At 44.4% G+C, this 20,696-nt stretch overlaps 1 protein-coding gene across 1 annotated transcript in view; it reads left to right on the forward strand.

Annotated features, from left to right (window-relative positions):
* Window positions 1–20,365, forward strand: part of COPS8 (COP9 signalosome subunit 8) — a 117,223-nt gene extending 96,858 nt beyond the window's left edge. Inside the window, exons 5-7 of the mRNA XM_069225564.1 lie at window positions 13,464–13,571; window positions 16,053–16,115; window positions 19,266–20,365. Coding sequence (XP_069081665.1) covers window positions 13,464–13,571; window positions 16,053–16,115; window positions 19,266–19,345 — 251 coding nt within the window. The 3' untranslated portion in view covers window positions 19,346–20,365. The remainder of the gene's footprint in view (window positions 1–13,463; window positions 13,572–16,052; window positions 16,116–19,265) is intronic.
* Window positions 20,366–20,696: the final 331 nt, after the last annotated feature.

The raw sequence follows: 20,696 nt of genomic DNA on the forward strand, positions 1-20,696 counted from the left end.
AGCGAACCTCAGGAGGAAGGGAATAGCAGTATTCCCTTACCTGGACGATTGGTTGATCAAAGCCAAGTCTCCGGAGCTCGTGCTGCATCACCTGCAGATGACAACCCAGTTGTTGTTCAGTCTGGGCTTTTCGATAAAGTGCCCAAGTCTCACCTGGAGCCCTCTCAACGCCTCCTGTTCATAGGGGCAGTACTGGACACTACATTGAATCAAACCTTTCCTTCACCACAGCAGATTCAGGACATTCAGGCGTTGATTCCAATGTTTCAAGAAGGAGCAGTTGTTCCAGTCCTCAAGGTCCTTCGTCTGCTCGGTCTGTTCACTTCTTGCATTCTGTTGGTCACTCATGCACGCTGGCACATGAGGGCTCTTCAGTGGTGTCTCCGCAGGCAGTGGTTTCAGCACAAGGGGGATCTCGAGGAGTCTATAAGGATCTCCAGGGACACTGCAGTGGATCTTCAATAGTGGGCTGCGGTCAGCAACCTGTCTCAAGGAAGCCCTTCTCGTTGCCACCTCCAGTGGCCACAGTGATAATGGATGCCTCCACTTTGGGGTGGGGAGCTCGAAGGTCGTTGGTCTCCAGTGGAGCAGGTGTTTCATATCAACCTTCTGGAATTGCAGGTGATACGTTTAGCTCTCAAGGCCTTCCTCCCTTCCATTCGCGATCAGTCGGTTCAAGTCTTGACGGACAACATGACCCCGATGTGGTACATCAACAAGCAGGGAGGAGTAGGGTCGTATCTTCTCTGCAGAGAGGCTCTGCGGCTCTGGTCCTGGGCAAAGGACCATCGGATTTGCTTAATAGCAAACCATCTGGTCGGGGTTTAAAACGTGCGTGCGGACAGTCTCAGTCGGCTACTCTTGGCCGATCACGTGTGGCGTCTTCATCCAGATCTGGTCCTTTCCATCTTACGGATGTGGGGGTTTCCCCAGGTAGACCTGTTTGCCACTCGGGAGAACGCGCACTGCCCATTGTTCTGCAGCCTCCAGTATCCGGTGCAGGAAGCGTTGGGGGGGGGGGGGACGCGTTTCAGATGTCATGGAACAGCCAGTTGCTTTACGCGTTTCCCCCCCATACCCTTGATTCCTCGAGTTCTGAGGAAGATTCGCCAAGACCGGGCCCAAGTCATATTAATAGCTCCGGATTGGCCAAGAAGTGTGTGGTACACGGACCTTCTCCAACTCTCAATGTGCCCTCCGCTCTGTCACCCTTTCAGGGCAGACCTCCTCTTGCATTCGCAGGGGCAGGTTCTACACCCCCACCTCCAGAGCCTGCACCTTCATGCCTGGAGATTGAACGTGGCAATCTGAGTTCTTTTTCTCTCCCACCGGATGAGGTGGACGTTATTTTATCGGCCCGGCGACACTCCACCAAATCTATCTATGCGAGCAGATGGGCTAGATTCGTTGGTTGGTGTGGAGAGAGGCAAATTAATCCCTTAAGTGCCCATTTGTAGGACATATTGATGTTTGCATTGTCCTTGGCACAGCAAGGCTGCGCTGCTGCTACTGTCAAGGGCTATCTTTCGGCCCTCTCAGCCTTCTTATGCCTTCCTGGTCAACCCTCTTTGTTCAAGTCCCCTTTACTGTTGAGGTTTTTGAAGGGGCTTACCAATAGGTTTCCTCCCACTCCATTTCTTATGCCCCAGTGGGATTTAAATCTGGTCTTAACCTTTTTGATGGGCTCTCCTTTTAATCCACTACATTCTTGCACTTTAAGATTTTTAGTCCTAAAGACTGTGTTTCTTATGGCCATCACGTCTGCTAGGCGTGTAAGTGAGCTTCAAGCTCTTGGTGTTCACCCTCCTTTTACAACCTTTCATAAGGACAAAGTGGTGCTGAGGACCAGGGCGGCTTTCCCCCCCAAGGTAGTGACTCCTTTTCATTTGAGACAGTCTATCACTCGTCATTCTATCCTCCTCCACATCCATCTAAGGAGGAGGAGAGGCTCCATCGACTGGACCCAAGGAGGGCTCTCCGTTTTTACAGAGACAGGACGAGAGAGTTCCGCTTGGACGACCAACTCTTTGTCGGATACGTGGGGAAGAGGAAGGGGAAGGCCATCCACAAACGAACGCTATCCAGGTGGATCGTTCTTTGTATTAAGATATGTTATTCATTTGTGAAGAAAGATCCTCCTGATGGTATAAGAGCTCATTCCACCAGGGTTAAGTCGGCCACATTGGCCCTGGCTAGAGGTGTTCCAGTGGCAGACATTTGTAAGGCCACGACTTGGGCGTCCCTCCACACCTTCGTAAAGCATTATTGCTTGGACTCTGAGGTGAGGGGGGGGTGGCCTTTTTGCGCGGTCTGTGCTGCGGGATTTCTTGGTATGATCAGTCAGACTCCCACCTCTGAGGCGGTACTGCTTTGGGACTCTATTCATTAGGTGAGGAATCCACAGGTAGTTGTATCCATCAGAAGAGCAAGTTACTTACCTTCGATAACGCTTTTTCTGGTGGATACACTAGCTACCTGTGGATTCCTCACGGTCCCTCCCGCCTCCCCGTAGTCTGTCTGGTCATACCGAGATTTCCTTGGGTGTGTACATGTATATTTGATTGTTTCTGCATTATGAGGGTATACATTTATATATATTTGTATGTATGTATTGGTATACATTCATGGCTATGTACATTTTTTTACGAATGTGTTGATACTGTTGCCATTATTAGTTATTTACCTTTTCTTTAAAAGTTTTCTTGAATATGGTCATGATGAGTATGGAATGTCAATATTCACCTATTCGCCTCAAAGGCACGTCGAAAATGGAGTAAACTGGCGAGGGCCTCTTATTGCTACGATGACGTCAGACTGAGCCGCGTGGAGTCGGGCCATTGTGACGTCCTCGCCGACGTGCAGAGCTGGAAAGAAGTTTCCGTTGAATGCTGCGCATGGGGAGAATTCATTAGGTGAGGAATCCACAGGTAGCTAGTGTATCCACCAGAAAAAGCGTTACCAAAGGTAAGTAACTTGCTCATTGAGGTTCACCATGCAGCCATAGGCTGGCAGAGGAGGTCGACCATTGCTGTTTCATTAGTATCAATGATAACACATTTAAACTAAATTCCCCTCCCTCTTGTGCGTTAGCAAAGTGTTTTACAAACAAGATATAAATGTTTACTTAGACTCACATCTTTAGTTTGATATGTATGCAAGCTCTAGTGTGCTTTCCCATTCCTGCCCAACAGTGATGGCATTTCAGACATAGTTTGTGGAATAATGTGTAGTTTTTTCAAACATCTAAAGTCCAACAAGTGATAGTATAGCCGGGGGGCAGTCATATGCAATATATTGTCCTTTCTGCTCTAAGGCCATGGACTGTTTTTCCAATCCAAGTAGTGCTTAGAGTTGAAGATACCATTATTTTTCATACAGAACCATGAATTTACTGCGTGTGGGTTTTGCTTGTCTGACTGCATGGTGTCAGTGACATTTGTTTCCCTCCAAAGGAGGAAAGGAAGAAACTTCTTTATGAGAAATTTTGTAAGGTGTAAGTTGGAAATCTGCGTATGTTAGTTTGGAACATTGTGTTTCTGTTGTCTACTATATCAGCTCGACAACAATGGTGCTTAGAACATTCAGACACATTTTGTGTAAGTGTGCCAAGTCCCCCTCTTCCTCTCGAGCATTTATCCAAAAGTTGGTGGCCCCAATAGTGTAGCTTAATCGGTGTAGGGTAGCAGTAAAATATAAGTAGGGCCCCTGGAATTATGCGGCAGGAGACGGCCAAATTATATGGCAGGGTTGAGTAAGGTTATGTGACAAGAAAAGCCAAATTATGCAGCACAATGCACCACATTTTATAATAGTATTACTTCATTATTTTATTTTTTATAAACTTATTAATGCTGTGTGGGCATTGGCTGCTCCTCATTAGTACCAGTTTAACATCCAGATATAGCAGTAAGCAACCGAAGTTTGTCCAGTCTAGCTTTGCAAAGGGTCTTCCACTGCGCAACAAGACATGTCAATACATTTTTAGCAACTTTTGAACTGCTTGATCTAGAAACACATTTTTTAAATTAAAAGCAGCAGATTATGCGGCAGATGATGGATTATGTGCCAAATGCAGCAAATCTGTAATTATGTGAAAATCGCCACTGCAGCACAACCACCTATTTCCAGTGGACCTAAATATAAGTTTTGAGTGTTTTCCTCACCGCTTCACTTTTAGCTGTTTAATGTGTTCTTGCAATTATATTCTTCCATTTCTCCTATTATTTTCCGTCCTTTTTTTTCTCCTACCTTTTTTGTTTTGGGGATTTGACAAACTGAGGAGTATATATTAGAAGTTTGAGTTTCTGAAACTTTTTTTTTCATGTATGTTTTGGTACGCAGCCATCTCTCACATCTTGTTGTGTTCTAATCGCATGCAGCTTAGTAGATGGGTGCGTGACCCAATAATGGAATTGAGCTAATTGTAATCTTAGTTTCTGGCAGGCTCAGTTCTCTTCTTAGTGTTTCAAAAAGCTTAATTCCATCTTCCTCATATAGGTTTCTTACCCTGACACAGCTAATCATACTCCATTAATTGAAGGGGTCTTCCTGTGTAGCCGGAACAAAGTGTGGATTACCTATGTTTAGCTTGAATGTAGACCAATGAAAAGACGGAGCCCCATCTTATGTCAATTTGTCCCACACCATCAATGTGGGTCTAGTTATTAGAGGCGTATAGACCCAAGGTATTGTCTTCCTTGCTAAACCATTATACTATAGGTAGTTGTGTACCTACTAGAAGCACCATTGCTTTTCTGACTGTTCTTTCCTTTCCCACTTTGTCTTGAAGTTGACTCTGGATAAAATGTAATTATATATAGGATTCCAACACCTCGTGCCCTTGGTATCCTAGTTAGACAGGGGTTATTCCCAGCCTAGGCAAAGCTTGCATGTTCCCATTGGAATGTTAACAGCAATACTGATGCTATAAGGTGTGGAAAAACAATAGTATATTTTAAAGCTGCCAATTTCCAGAATCATGACAGCCTGCTACCAATATTTGAAGCTTGTGATTCCTTCTGTATGTCTTTCTGTAGTGATATGTGTTCGGCCTCTATATCAGAGTTATGTGGATTTCTCTGTACATTAAGGAATTGGTTGCCCGGTGCAAGGTGAATCGGCTAGTAGAAATGGGATGACTTTTAATGCCCGCGTATCAATGTATTCATTGAGCTCACCTAAGAAGGAAGGGAGTGATCTGCCCAGATCTGTGGTTGAGAATATATCAGCATACATACTCGCTTTGTATTCATTTCCACTAATTTGAAATCCTACAATGTTCATATCGCTACTTATTCTCTCTGCAAGAGATTCTACCAATAAGGTGGAGTGCAGTGGAGAGAAAGGCATTTCTTAATGTTCTAATGAAAGCAGTGGGGCTTCTATATTACTTTATTATTCTCTCTCTGAATTTGGACCCTACACCAAAATTTTCAGGTATTCTTTTGAGGAACTGTCAGTCAGCTCAATCAAACACCACCTTGGCATTGAGGGCAAGTAGAAGCAATGTTTACAAGTTCTGCGTACACAATCAGTGATATGTAAAAGTTTCTTAATGTTATCCCCACACCCCCTCCCATGCATGAAGCCAGATTGGTCTGGATCTAAAAGACCAAATATCATTAGACGTCATCTAGAATCTCTAGATGCTAATATGCTAGTGTAGATTTTTGCATCCATATTGATCCCAAGGAGCTACATAGAGTGCTGTCTTTTCAATCATAAGCTATGTATGGTGTCACTTATAAAGAGTGCCATTAACTCAGTTTCAGAAAAAACTTTAAACAATCTTGCCAAGCGGTTCTTAGCCTTTTGACTTCTGTGGACCCCACTTAATCATTACTGGAACCCAGGGACTCCCACTGAATCATTATTGGAATCCGGCGACCCCATCAAGACATTGCTGGAAGCCGGGGACCACAACCTAAGTATTTTCTATTATTTGAACTGCAAAACAATACACAACAAGTATTTGCAATGCAATGGGTCTCTTGTTTGCTCGAGTTAGAGGTATTAAGGAGTTGTTAAGGTTATAAATTCCTAACTGGACTTTTCTTACCACTTAAATTGAAAAGTAATACAGTTGCCATAAGTGAGCTGATTCAAAGCACCATGGCCGCCATGAGCGCAACGGAGACACACAAAAGGAAAAAAGTTTGCTTGCAGTCAAATGGATCGTTAATCGTGCAATTATCCATGTAACAGGGCCGATGTCCAAGGCAGTAACCAAACCGCCCCATGGAGGGACAAACGCAAAGCATTTACCAGTAATAACAAATGATTTTTGAAAGGCAAGCCAGTGAATGAGTGATAGTGATGGCCATGGTTAAAAGCCCACAGATATATTACAACAGGTCAGAGCACTGCGTGCTCGACCTAAAAATTACAGAAGCATTTACCAAACAAATACTAGTATGATGAAATATTGTATTTCATTCATAAACCATTATAAATAAATACATAATTTTAATCGGATGGTTGGAATTTTTCTTGAATGCAATTGAGGCTATTCATCATCTATACTGTGTTCTGTTTGATGCACTTACACTGCTCCTATGAATCAATCTGAGGATACCAGCCTAATTTTTAGCCTCCAATTTCAAATTCCTTCACATATACAAAATGTTTTAAAATGTTCAACTTTAGATTTTGTTTCTTTACTTATATGCACTTTAGGAATATGTTAATATTTACTTTCTTAAGCAGGTTGAAGACCCCCCCTTATTAGGCTTTGCAAACCCCCACGGGTCCCTGGATCACTGGTTAAGAATCACTGTTCTAGTCTGTATCAGGACCAGGGTGGTGCAAAAAGGTTTAGAAAATTGGAGAGTGAGCCCACCTGGGCTACTCGTTTGGAGTCTGGCTGAGCTTTGGATGACTTTGTCTGTTAAGATTTGATGCATTAGATAGGCCATTTGTTTAGATGTTAGGACTGGCAGTTTGATGTATTTCCACTTGGGAAGGTGGCACGTTTGTTTAGGGTAATATAGCTCTTTGAAGAAGGGGCTAGATACTTTAGATTTATCTGTAATTTGTTGTAAGATTTGTCACTCAATCTACTCGATCTCTCACCACTTTAGCCCCTTAATTTACAAGCAAAACTTTTCCAACTCAGTTGACCCCCACTGTAAAATGCTGCTTAATGGTCAGCTACACAACTTCTTCGTAATCCAGATTCTGTGATCTCAATTGAGCCCTCACTGAGACGATTTTCCTCTTTACTTTTATTGCATTGGTTTTCCTGTGTATGCTTTGACGTTCTTTTAAGTTGTTCTATTAAATTTTGACTTGTTTTTCTTTAAATTTGCTATGTCTGGACAACACTGAGATAAACAGACTTTTAATGACCACTTTCAGTCTGTACCAAGTAATGCTGAGGCTCATCTCTCCCTTACAGTTTTCTAGCTTTCAGTTTTTAGTGGCATTCCCCAATACCCTAGTTTGTGGACCTATCGCTCAACCCGTCTTTCAAACTCCAGTATCTAGGCAGTGGAGTGTCAATTTATGTGGAGATTGGTACCTAATATGTGAATGGTGTATGTTCTTTTTTTTTTGTTTTTGTTCTTGTTCTTGATCCTGTGGACGAGCGAAGACTCCTCCAAACAGTGAACATCTAGCATATGTCCTATGGACAGCTGAAAAGAATGAGTAATCCACAGTATCAGAGTTTTTAGTCGATCAGGATTTGGTCAATCCCATGTTACTCCACCACTATTTTCCCTCTCTAGTGATAATTCTAGTTTGTGCTGATCTCGCTGTAGACCTGTTTCTCATCCCATTCACAACTAAAATGGAATCTCACCCAATTATAGATTTTCCCACCACCTGCTCCACTGTGATCACAATGGCTGTTTTAAGGAATTTCTCCTGATTACTTTTGGAAGTGTAGATGTTGTAAATTGACAATATTTACCACACCTCACCCCTGCTAAGAGACAACAGCTGTAAAATAAAACGATATTTCATTATCATTTTATCTTACAGCTGCTAGCTCAGCCAGCAGCATGTGTGGGGAAGTGCAGCGCTGGGCCACAGTAGAGGAGTGGAGTCTATGCACTAAGTACGCATGTGTGTTTGGCCGGCCTTCTCAGGCCGGCCAGACACAAGTGCATTTAGGTTTCTCCTGCCCAGCTGTATTACACAGCTGGGTTGGAGAAAATGCACAGGTTCCAGTGTGCTGTCTGAGCGCAGACCAAGCCCCCCAGCCTAATCCTGGTGCTGCTCTCATGCTAAGTTTAGCATGAGAGCAGCACCAGCATTGCTGGGGAGCCTGTGCTGGTGTCCCAGGGAATGCTGGAACACCAGAAGAGAAGAGGAGCGAGGTGGCGGAGGAAACGGGTATGTTTATTTATAATTATTATTTCTTTTTCCTATCAGCCCCTCCCCCCCTTCGTCCCCTCCATTTGAAATTTGCAGCGGCCGCTGCTGGTTTCAACCCCCTACTTTTTACTTTCCCTTCCATGCTAATGTTTAAGTTTCTTACATCCTTCTAAAAAACAAAAAAGGAAATAGTTAAGTCCAACATTTCACGTTTGTTTTTAGAATCACTGGCTGAAGACTACATAAACTAAGTGTTCTACCCAAATTCATTGAATTAAGTGCTACCGCCCCTAAATATAAGGAAAATAGGGCTGTTTTCTTATCTGGAGCAAATTGCAAGTAATTACTTTCATTGTCCTAACAGCCATAAAGATTTATTAGGTGTATGATCCAGTCTTTCCACTGTAAGTCCCTGGGCATCAGTGCACATAGTGGGCTTTTCGTTTAAGCTTTCATCACACCTTAGTGAGATCCCTTTGCTCAGTCTTGTTGTATTATTTAGTATTATAGCAGGTTTTAAAGTGGGGTCATAATATTTAGAGATTTGTTTGTCTTTTTCTCGTTCACTTGTAGAAACTGAGACCATTCTCATACCTTAAATGTGGTGGAGATTTTCCTCGGTCTCCGTGTTGTCACTTCAAGTGCCACGCCATTACAGAGTGAACGAGATACAAGCCTTTTTTGTGTGGCACAGGTAGGGCTAGTTTTACTTTATTTTCTGACGGCCATCACCTAAGCGTTATGTGGGCCTCAGCTCTCCACTCGGAGGCAATGCAGCCTTTGATGTCTTCTGGTGATATCTTGTGAAGCAGTACTTCCAGTTTCTGCTATCTGTTCGCCGTCAGTGGCTATTATTGCTGCACCTGATTGTGGTGCTTACTCACTGCTGACTTTCTGTCTCCGTGGGTACACATGGTAGAGTATACCAATCTGGGTGTCCTGGGGCCCTTTTCCAGACTACTGTCTCTCCAAAGGGACACAGGGTCGTAGAATTAGTTGTTCTTGGTTTGGTTTGGGGGAGTGCAACTACTCCATAAGCCTGTCGTTGGTCATCCCAGCGCATCTTTTGGTTTAGGCTTCCCCAGGCACAACAGCTCCCTTACTGCTAAGAACTGTGCACGTTTTGTTTGCACGTATTTTAATGAGAGGGTTAAGGCGAGGGTTTTGTAGGTCAGGGAGGCCATCTTGAATTGATGTTTGTCTCTATTTGAGGCACTCTGAATGTCTTGTATGTATTGCCCTGTTCATGGACAACACAGCTTGCAGCATAATATCTGTAATATACTTGTGGCAACCAGTTTTCTGGGTCACCAGCATGTGCAGGGAGGGCTTACTGGGCTCCAACTGCATCATTTGGACATGTTCACTTCTGGTGTTCTAGGGCTACAGGCTGAAGTACTCCTCTCTAACACTTGACACTCTCAAGGTAGCAAGGCCGTGTAATGCCAGGTAATGAGATGTGTCCAGTTGGTGCTTTACTTTATAAACTAAAAATACTTACATGCATACAAGACAAATATACTACACATAAAACTAATATACACATTGAAAACCAGAAGTCTATGAAACCTTCTAGGCCAGAGTTCCACTCCCCAAACAGTAGTATATCGCCTAGACTCTAAGCACTATACAAAAGTTAACATAATATATACACCTTGTTACACAATGTTACTCTTAAAAGCTGGAGCAATGGTACCAACACTTGCATTGCAGTGATTTGGCTTCAGAAGTCGATATGAAGTCAGTTGTTCCTGGTCCACCCACTGCCTCATCACCTAAGGCAACAGAAGTGCCCACCCTTCCTTGGAGGGAAAACCACTTTGTAGTGTCTGGGGTCTAGTTAGGAGTTCCTGGTGTCTTGGCACAGGTCCAGTAGCATCTTGGCTAGCTGTAGGAGCGTAATGACCGGCCAGGGTGCCAGCCCACCCTGATGCCCCCAGATGTCACAAAAAGGGATGGAGGGGGGGGTGTACCACAGAGCACACTTGTTGCAGTCTAGCATTTGCAATAGCACGGCATCCACAGGGCAGTGCTGCTTGCAACTAGTGCAGGGCAAACAAGAACAAAGTTGGAGACTATGCAAGTCTTTAGGCTGGGGCCAAGGGTTCAAATGGTAGACTCTCCGAAATACTATTGCGCAGCTACAGACTGGAAGCACCCACAGGCTTCCGCATCACAGGGGAGGGGCCAAGGGCAACTCAGTATCATCATTAATACCAGCATGGAGCTTCCCTTGTCTCCCTCCAATGTTGATTCTCAGAAAGTTCCTTAATCTTTAGCAGCTGCCTGAAGTCTCCTAATGCTTCTAGGCGCCAACCGCTTTCTCAAGCCTCACAGATAGTTTGGTCTTGGCTAGTATACCATCTGATGAGCTGGAGCCCGGCTCCTTTCGTCAGACCGACAAATTACTTTCACTGGTGATCCAGGTCCAGACCCAGGTGGAGACCCAATTCCCAGGTCTAGCAGGGGGAATAACTTGTCTTGCATCAAAAACAGTCACTGAAAACACAATCCCAGCATCACAGAAGCTCTGTGACACTTGCAATGACAAATTTCACAACAAAATAGCATCCATAAGCCAGATTTTTGACCCCCAACAATCCAGCACACCCAGCTTCCAATCAGCCACCACTACTGACCTCCAGCTCAGCCCTTGGAAACAGCTCAGCAAAGAAGACACAAAGCTCCATCTACTCCGGAGCACCCACCGATCCCTGCCCCGCCATCATTTCAACCTCGGAAGGGACAAGATCAGCTGCCAACTTTCCACCATCTTCAGTGCTTCTCTAACCATGGCCACCTTTCCCGACGCCTGGAAACACACTGAGGTCAGACCACCCCTCAAGAGACCCTCAGCAGACCCCAGTTCTGGAGAAAGCCGTAAACCTCCAACACAGCAAACACCTGGAGAGACACAACCTTCTAGAATCTACCCAGTCAGGTTTCAGAACCAGCCACAGCACCAAGACTGCTGTGATTGCTGATTCAGATGACAGATGTGCCTTCCTCAACGGAAGGAAATCTGCTGCCCTCATCCTCCTCAACTTATCCGCCACCTTTGACAGGATTTCCCACCACACAGTCATCCACCACCTGCTCCAGACAGGAATAACCAATGACGCACTCATATGGATGGCATGCTTCATCACTGGGCACACCTAGAAAGAGGGAATTCTGATGTACTTTGCTTTTCCATTGTGTGTGATGTTGGCAGGGGTAAAGGTAGTGATCAGACTCCACACTTTTTTTTACAATGACATCTCATGGACTATAAATCTAAACTCAAGAAATAGGCAGTTTAAATGTATAATCAACAAAAACAGAAGGTTGCTTATTGTTAGACACAATTGTATTAATAGAAAGGCAGCATACCAGAGTGGCAGGGACTGTTTACCCTTAGCAAGACTTACCACCAATTGTTTATTTATGGTAGCCTGTGAAAATCAGAGTTATCACTTCACAACTTTTTATAAATAAACTATCCGAGCATAGCGGGTTGGATCAATAATGACTACAGAGTTCTTTGAGAAATGTGTTCACTCTTTAACTATGGGTGTTTAGGGTCCCATATCACACTCCACTTCGCAAAGGCAGCAGGTGCGCCTAACTGAAATACCTTATCTCCTCCAGCAGACATGTTTTTGGGGCATGTCTACATCCCAGGCTGTCAGGTATATGAAATTCCTCCTCAAGCCCAAATATGTTCACCTGTTAATTGCTGTCAGTCCACATGAGGGCTTTGTCTGAACGACTGTGTGAGTTTTGGTGGCCACACAATGGCTGTGTATGTTTTGCTTTGTGGATTTTTTTCGGTTTGTAATCTGTCCTTCCTTAAAGGTGTTGTTTACTTTTTTTCTCAACATCCATCTCTAACCTAAGCTTTTTAAGAGTAACAAGACAGATGTGTTGGAGATGGGAATAGGCTGCCCAACCTCCAGGTCCTTCTATTCCCCACCATCCTGTAAAGTTTCTCAAAATCTGTGTAACAGAATGCTAATTGGAAATCGTGGTTGTATGTAACCTTTGTTTTGGATAAAGAATCCCTCAAAATAGTGAATTCCTTTAGCACCTCGTGAATTTAATCTCCCAGCAGATTGTTTTAGGTTAATTTTTTTTCCTTGACTGCCTTCTTTGAGTTTCTGTGCTATGTGTTTAACAGGAATAGAGAGATTCGTCTGTCAGTCATGGAGAATGCTCGTTGTTTGAATTTCCTTACCAAGCTTTCATAACTACGGCAAATCTGATGGTCCACCTAATGTGGTCAAATCGCCTAAAGGGTGCATCTTCCGTGGGCAACCACCACTTGGTGGTTGCAAGTGGGTCAGGTGTAAAGTGGACGTTGAAGGTATAGGTCTTCAAAACAACTACTTTCTGCCCTCTGCCAAACAGACATCAGAGGAAAGGTATGGGTGGTGCACAGGGTACTGCCACAGATCAGCTTATGTGAACATACAAGTAGCTGATGGATCTTGAAGTCTTTCTTCGGTGTATGAGAGGCAGCACACAGATAATTTTTTCAGCCCCGTGCACTCACTCTCCAAAAGACAGTTGGCCGATTGCCAATGTGCTGAAACTGCTTCTTTAGATCACTCTTTCTTACCTTTTGCTGACCCTAAAATCAGCATTGAGGGGTCCGTGTAAATAATGGGAGACTGGGAATGCAGTCCCAGCATAGTCTTTACCACCTTTCTTTAATTCTCTAGACAAGACCTCCTCTTCCTTTGTTGCTCTTACAATGTGATCACTCCTCTGTGCCTGTGCTAGGGCTTTTTGGCCTATGTTAGGAGGCATCCAGACCCCCAGATGTTTACATATTAAATTAATGCACAGTGAAAATAAAGCTCATTACATCAATGAAATTACAAATGCTGACTTAGTCAGTGAGTGGAGAAATCTAACCAGTAGGTGTTCTACTAACAGCGGAGCCCTATCTAAAAGGCTGTATGTTCTTAATAGCAGGCAGAACAATAGATGGAACTTGAATATTTAACCTAAATATCTTTGAAAAATAGTAGTTGTGAATAATTCAAATTAATAAATTGCGCAGCAAGCGGAAGGTCTTTTGTAGGTATGTTGACACTTTGTGCCACAAAATGTCTGAAATTCGAATACCTATGTTTTTTTTTTGGTCTCTCCCTCTGTAGACGCAACAAGACAGCGAGCTTTTGGCCTGGTGTCACAGGCCTACACTTCCATCTCTGCTGATGACTTTGCTACCTTTGTGGGGCTTCCAGTTGAGGACGCTGTGAAAGGTACTGTGATTGGCAGGAAATGTTTTGAAGGCTTAGTCTAGTTCTCCTGTGCCACTGAGAAATACTTCAAGTGTCGAATGTAAGCAATACGACATGAGATTTGTCAGACCCCTCCACTGGCACAAATACCATACACACCTAGAATATAATTTCCATGTACATGTCTTTTGAAAACGTTTCTATGGAAAAGGGATCATTTTCAAGCCAATGACAAGCGTGTATGCGTTTGAATTATCCCCTTTTTCGAGTCAAGTCTGCGAGTGCATGCGCTAGCGCGTGTGTCTCACTTTCAAGACTCTGCTGTGTTCAATACGGGGCTTGGAGCCCACCTGTCACTCACCATCTGTTGGTTTGCGTGGCACTCGTTACAGCCTCATAATTTGTTAATGCATGCTTGACATCACTTCCTTTTCTCTGTGTGGAGCAGGGCTCAAGCACTAATTGATGCAACTTAATTAGTGCCCATCCACTGCTACTGACGTGATTCAGGTACTATTTGTTGTTGTTAACTTCAAGTGTCTCGTCAACAGAAGGCTTGTGACTGGCAAAAATGTGCCTAGCAGGCACAAAATTGCTGAGTTTCTTTTTTTTAGGGCTAACTGTATTTTATTTTGCCAAGTCGTCCTTTCTCAGTCTCCTCATGTTTTCTTTTGTTTTAGCTCGTGGGCGCTGTTGTCAAAAGATGACAATTAACTTGTTCAAAATATGCCAGACCCATTGCATTGCAAATGCTTGTTTATGTTACTGGTTGTGTGTGATGCTTTTGACTGACAACAAAACCGTCCAGGTCAATGACTGTATTCTTCATTCAGTGTGAATCACCTCTCCGAGTAAATGTGAAGGCAGGAGTTGAGTATTTTGCTTCGTGTGTTTTTGTATGTTGGGTAGATATGATTCTCATTAGAGAGACACTCACTCTGATGTTGAGGTTGAAATGTTAACCGCGTACATTAGCCGATCCAAAGCTTCTTTAATGTAGTTTATTTTTAGCGGATGAGTTGTGTGTGAAAATATTTAAATATTTGTCTTTGAGATAATGGGAGGTTTATAACACAACTCATAAAGGTTTTGGAGTTCATGTGTGTATTTGTCTGTGATCCAGTCCCCCGAGCCCATCAAATCTGATAATGCAAAAGGTTGAGACATTCCCTGTCATTTCAGAATGCATCCAGTCCTAGAGATGAAAGTGGAAGACTCTGTCCCTCTCATACTTCTTGGCCACTCATCTATACATCTGATGAGAGCAGTAGTCCTTTGCCTGTCCACAAGCTAGGCATCCAAGTGTTGACTCTCTCAGTAGCCCTGTGTCAGTCCATGGAGCCCATAGTGTCCTCTGCTCAAAATGCTTTGTAACTCTGTTCCGGTCCACTTAGCCCTCACACCCCACAGTGGGAGGCTCTGTATCCCTGTGCCAGCCCATCATCCAGATTTCCTTGTGAAGTTTCACTTTCCCAAGGCCAGTCTTGCAGCCCCATGGACCTGTCTGAAGCTCTCTGGTAAACTGCATGAGCTGTCTACTTACTGAAGTAAAGATGATTGAGGCCTGACCCTCTTCTTTTCTTTTTTTAGAGAAGCAAGGCTATGTTTTCCTGTGCCAGTCTACTTAGACCTTCTGTCCTAGAGTTAGATGTCTTGATTTGTCTGTGTCCATTGGATAGCCCTCCTCCCAGAGATGACACTTATACCTACTGCGGAGAGTGGGGGCAGGGGCTCCATTTCTATGTGCTAATACTTAATCCTGTCATATCTCTGTATCCCTGTCCTAACTCTCTTTGGCTAACTGGTCTTGGAAGTACAGATGCTGCAACCATGTGTTAAGGTATGTTGATTTGTGTAATGCATTAATCACCAAAGAGGGCATCCAGGCACTCTGGGCAGGTGAGTGGTCCCCAAGGTGCTTTTATGAAGTGCCAGGTCTTCAGCTCTTGTCGAACTCAGGAAGTGAGGGGGAGGCTCAGATGTGTTGAGGGGGTTTGTTCCATGTTTTGGGTGCATGTAAAAAATATGAACGACTTTTGGTTTTGCAGATGCGGGGAGTGTGTGAGAGTGAGGCAGAACATAGGTGTCTGGTGGGTTGGTGAAAGGGTATACGGTTGTTCAGGTATTCTGGTCCTGTGTTGTGTAGGGTGTATGTGTATGTGTGTGTGAGAAGTTTGAATTGACTTCCCTTGTGAATGGGGAGTGCCTAGTGGTGTGCTTCCGTGTCCTAAAGATGGAACGTTCGATATCTGGGCCATTCCCCACAGACACTTGGTCCTGCAGGGGAAATGCTCCCTTAGCCATTCCAAATACTTTTCCCATCAGTTGAAGTAAAAGCTGCTTGCCAGTTTATGCATTCGCAGTCTCTCGATTTTTATCCATGAATGGCCGTTCTCTAGTTCAGCCTGGGTGAAAGCAGTCTAATAATTAACTAGTCATTGCCAAAACCATAGTTTTATTTGTCTTTAATACATTTTTTTAAATCTGTTATTGTGGTTGTAGGTGTGTTGGAGCAGGGCTGGCAGGCGGATTCAGCTACACGAATGGTGATGCCCAAGAAGCCAGGTAGGTGGCGCTGTAGCTCCTCGGTGCTTTCCAATGCCGCTCCCTGGGACCGCATCAGGTTTCCGAATGTCCAGCGCAGCAGAATGTGTTCCCATTCCATTAGCTACGCTGTGCAGCAAAGCTCCTTTTTAGGGCAGGGACTCTGAAAATGCGATGACTTTGAAGTGGGTGCAAGCCGTCTAATCCTCTGAAAGCAGAATGTAAAGTTGTGGGCTTTTTCTTTCTTTCTACCCGGTTTTCTACACTATAGTTTAGTTTCTTTGTGCTTGCCGCTTGTTTCTAGCATTTTCTGAGTGGTCACAACTGTGATCATTAGAGCCACCAAGCTTCCCTCTCGATCCTTCCCTCGCCCCACTAGTCTTGGAGTCAATGCCCTCAGACGACGTTACTTTACCGTAAGTCACATGAAGTTAACTGCAGTGGTCAGTGAGGACGGGGAAGAGTCTGGTTACTCTTACAGGGGAAGGGAGTGGATTCAAAGTGTATGTGTCTTAATTATTTAAAGTTGCAGATGTTAAACATATGAATTCAAATCTATTCTCCGTGATGCAGAGCTAAACCGGAACAAAACTTACCTTCTGTAATTAAGAATCGGCATTCAAGGTTATTGTAATCCACGTTGGGGCATAACTCTTTGGGTTGCTGCAAGAAAATAACGAAATCATGTGACTGAAGTAAATCCTAATTGTTTTTGCAATCTTGTGGCCAACACCACAGAGGTGTAGAATTTTAAAAACGTTGTTAAGTGTTGTGAAAATAAACTTTCACCAGCTTGTGTTTAAAACTTCTTATAGCAAGTTATAGCTTCCTATACGAAGTGTCACCTATGGTTAATCGCAAACAAAATGGCTGAAGAGGACAGGTGGTGGGTAATGGGTGTGTTTTGCTTCCTGTGGGCCCTGCGGTCCCTTTCATGCTTTTTTGTTGTTGGGTGGGCAGGTCCTGCTTTTACAAAGCAAGGAGGGCTGCTCCTTAGGATCAGCATCAACGAGACTTGTTTTAACCAATGATGCCTCGGATTAGTGTTGAGATTTAGCTGGTGCTGAGAGCTCAGCAACCACAAGACCCCTGGGGCTCCAGGGAAAGGGAGTGAGTGAAACCCATGAGTACTGCGATATGTAAAAGCACTTTCTAAAGTTTGGGTCTTAGCTAGCACACTTACATGACAGGGAAGAGCCTGAGAGCGCGGCCAGCTGCAGAGGAAACATGCTGAGGTGGTTCTGGTGCAGAATGGGGGCTGTGACGTGTTTGACATAAAAGGCATCAGGATAGGCTTGTCTTTCAAACCTATACGGTGATGAGGTAGGCTGAGATACAGCCAGGTAAAGTGCACCTTTCACAGCCTCCCCATCTCTGTCAAACATCAGAGCAAAAAGCAACTTTGTGTTTTTTATTTTATGGGTAATAATGATCACATATTGATGGTGCAGAAGTGCTGCTAAGCACATTCATTCTGGTAATGCCTTTGCAGCTGTGAAACTGAAAGCTCCATGTTTTCTCCTTCTTGGTCAGCTGCATGACCCCTCCCCCCCTCCCACCACACACACATACACACACACCCTATTCTTAAAACTGTCTTGCATTGTTGTGAACTCAAGCTGTTTGAACAGAAACTTCATAGTAGTGTTTTGCTCCATCACTAATATCTACAAGAAGGGGATATGGCTGAATGGCTTAAAACAAGCTTGTCAAGTATTTCCATTGCAGTTAGGGTCGTTCAGTCTTTGGCATGTAGCATTTTGGTGGCTTTTGCGTAATGGTTTACTGGTCTCAGTTCTTCTCTCCTTCTCGATTGAAAACATTTAAGGCTTTCATGAAATTGCACTTAGTAGTCGCATGAGGTGCCTTGTGTACAGCAGAAATTTCATTCGAAAGGAGAGCTCGGCTCACCTTTGTGCATTGTAAATTTCACAAAAGTGCTGTGCAATTTGTATTTAACCGTATGAATTGCAGGGTGCACATTGCCACCAAGTGCACGCAAAAGGTGGCAGCCAAGTGGCGTTTCTCTCACAGTGTGGCTCGCCGAGGTGTCCAAATGCTTGGTGGCTGCTTGCAAAAGCATTGGCTTCTTACTGCCTTCCTCAGGCTTCCGTTAGCCATTCACAAAGTGTAGTCCGTCGTCACCTGACAGCTTACACTGCGCATGTGGAGTCTGGGAAGCAAACTACTCCCAGGAACCGACTGCAGCACTCTCCTCTGTGGCATTCACACAGTGCCTGTCATTCAGTGGAGCACAGGTGGCAACGCAGGCACATTCCAAGTGCTGTGCTGGGGTTCTGCCTTCGCAAGCAGGCCTTCTTCCCAGCATTTGCTAGTTTTCGCAGCATATCTCAAGAAGAGGCCCATCCCAACAACATTAATGAGGTGGGTGGTTTGCGACATTTCTGAAGTCTCTTTGCACTGTGAAAAGCTTTGAGGCTCGTTGGGGCTTTACACAGCGTAAAGCCAATTATTGCGCCGCAGCCAGCATCCTTGTGAACGCGGTCCAATGGGAGCTGCAGATGGTTGTCTATGGAGCCAGGAGGTGTGCATTTTATTCCGGCTTTTCCGACTTGTGCAATCATGGGCTGTGCCTCTGTTTTATTATCTGGCCAAATTTCAGTGCTTTGAAACCATATAATCAAGTACTAAGCGTATCGTTAAAAAGTGGGCATATGCAAGTTTGTTAATCACGTGCTAGAAGTGGTTCGGAAAAAGGTGTGGTAGGGCCCTGGGGCACAACCAGCACCAATATGCCTGAAAGTACTGTAGATAAGGTGAGGAATACTTCTTTCAACTCTGCACCCAGTCAATTCATTTTTAAGGACACGTCATATTTTGACGATCAAATCTTCTGCTACTTGGTGTACAGTGTGACCACTATGTCCCAAAGGTGTGCCCATTATGTTTTTCTTTCTTCTTGATCTTATTTCCAGATTGTGTACAAAAATTAGTGTTTTACTGGTTTCTTTTCTAGGGAACTGTTTATGTAGTGAACATGTGTAATCCTCCACCCCATCAAAGTGAAGTACAGCCCCATGCTGGCCCCTAGCGAAGGCTGATCTGTGTAAATTAAGTGTATACATTCATCACGTAGATTGCACTGAAAAAAAGTGGTTCTGAAGTATTCCTGCATTAATGCCTCTCCCCTGTTTTTCCCTCTCTTTGCAGAGTCTGCCCCCGTGGCTTTGATTCCGAACGAACAGCAGCTGGCCAGACTCACTGACTACGTGGCCTTCCTTGAAAATTGATAATCTCTCCCGCTCAAACCCGCCTCCCCCAGCCCTTCGCGAGGTTCCAGGCCAAACCGGGGAAATCCTGAGCCTTGGCTGTCCTGCGCACTCCAGCCTGGGAGTCGGTACTCCTCCCCCATCTCGCCCTCCCCTCACCAGGAGAATGGAAAATCTGATGTCCGTCGAGCGGGAACCGGCCCGGCACCAGATGTTTGCAGAGAGGAAGCTGGGGTTGTCACAGTTTCTGCTCCCCACGGTCTCTGCGCACCGCGGCATCTGCTTTCCGTTGGACTTTAGAATTAGGCCGTGCGCTTCGGGCCTGCACCCCTCTGAAAACCCATCAAAATCTCAAGCCTGTCTTCTGTATGTTAGTTTTGGGCCCAAATTTCATTTCGCGTGAGAGACTGAGTCTGGCGTTCTGCCTGTCGTGTGGGGTGTGCGATGCGTCATAGTGGATTGCCTTTAGTAAATCCCACATAAAACCTATGGACCTTCATCCCCCGTCTCTGTAACGGTCTCCAATGCGGACAAAATTCTCAAGAGCACAAAGTGTGTCCTTCTCATGGATGGTTGGTGTGTTAGAGCGCGCGCGTGTGTGAGTATTTGCAGTGTCTTGGGGTAGCCGATAAGTGTGTTCTTTATCCATAAAGCGCAAAAGGCCGGTGACCCTTTGAGCTTTACTACAGTGGTGTAGTTCCTCCCCGCCTAATTCTTGAAACAGCTTCCATTTTGGTGGCCTGCAAACGAAAGCAAAGACACCTAGATTAGCGCAGTGAACCCCATTTTATTTGAGTAGAAGTTGTGTTGCTTTATTTTGATTCTAGAAATTTGAGACACCGGATCCAGGGATCCCTTGGTTGTTGAGTAACTGTGACACACCTGCCCTGATATCTTCCTCTCTGAAGCTACCGCCAAATTTCACTCCTTCCTCCTGGCAGAAATCCTGGAAAGTGACTAATATTTATTGACTTCTAAGCATTTAAGTCCCCAAACCAACGTTGCTCAATTGTAGATTGGATTAAAATATATTTTCTCCGAGCGCCGACTTTAAAGTGTATTTGTGGGTGTATGTGTACCTCCTTTGTTTTCTGTTTTGGTTAATTCTAATTTACTTCCAGGATCCACATTGTGTGGTTAAGAGCAAAGGTAATAAGCAGCATTGCACAAAGCAACTCGGAACAGTGCAAATTACAAAGTTTGTTCTGCAGACCTAAGAATCTTGAAAGAAAAAAAGCTATATACACGTTCTACAAATCCTGATTTATGTTCTCTTTTTTTTTTCCCTCTCCGTGTTGCACCACACAATATGAGGTTCTCAGGAAGTTGAGTGTTGCCCTGGGATGGCGTCCGACAGCCAGGGCTTAATTTG

This window comes from Pleurodeles waltl, chromosome 3_1 (assembly GCF_031143425.1).
Source record: "Pleurodeles waltl isolate 20211129_DDA chromosome 3_1, aPleWal1.hap1.20221129, whole genome shotgun sequence".
Classification (NCBI taxonomy): domain Eukaryota; kingdom Metazoa; phylum Chordata; class Amphibia; order Caudata; family Salamandridae; genus Pleurodeles; species Pleurodeles waltl.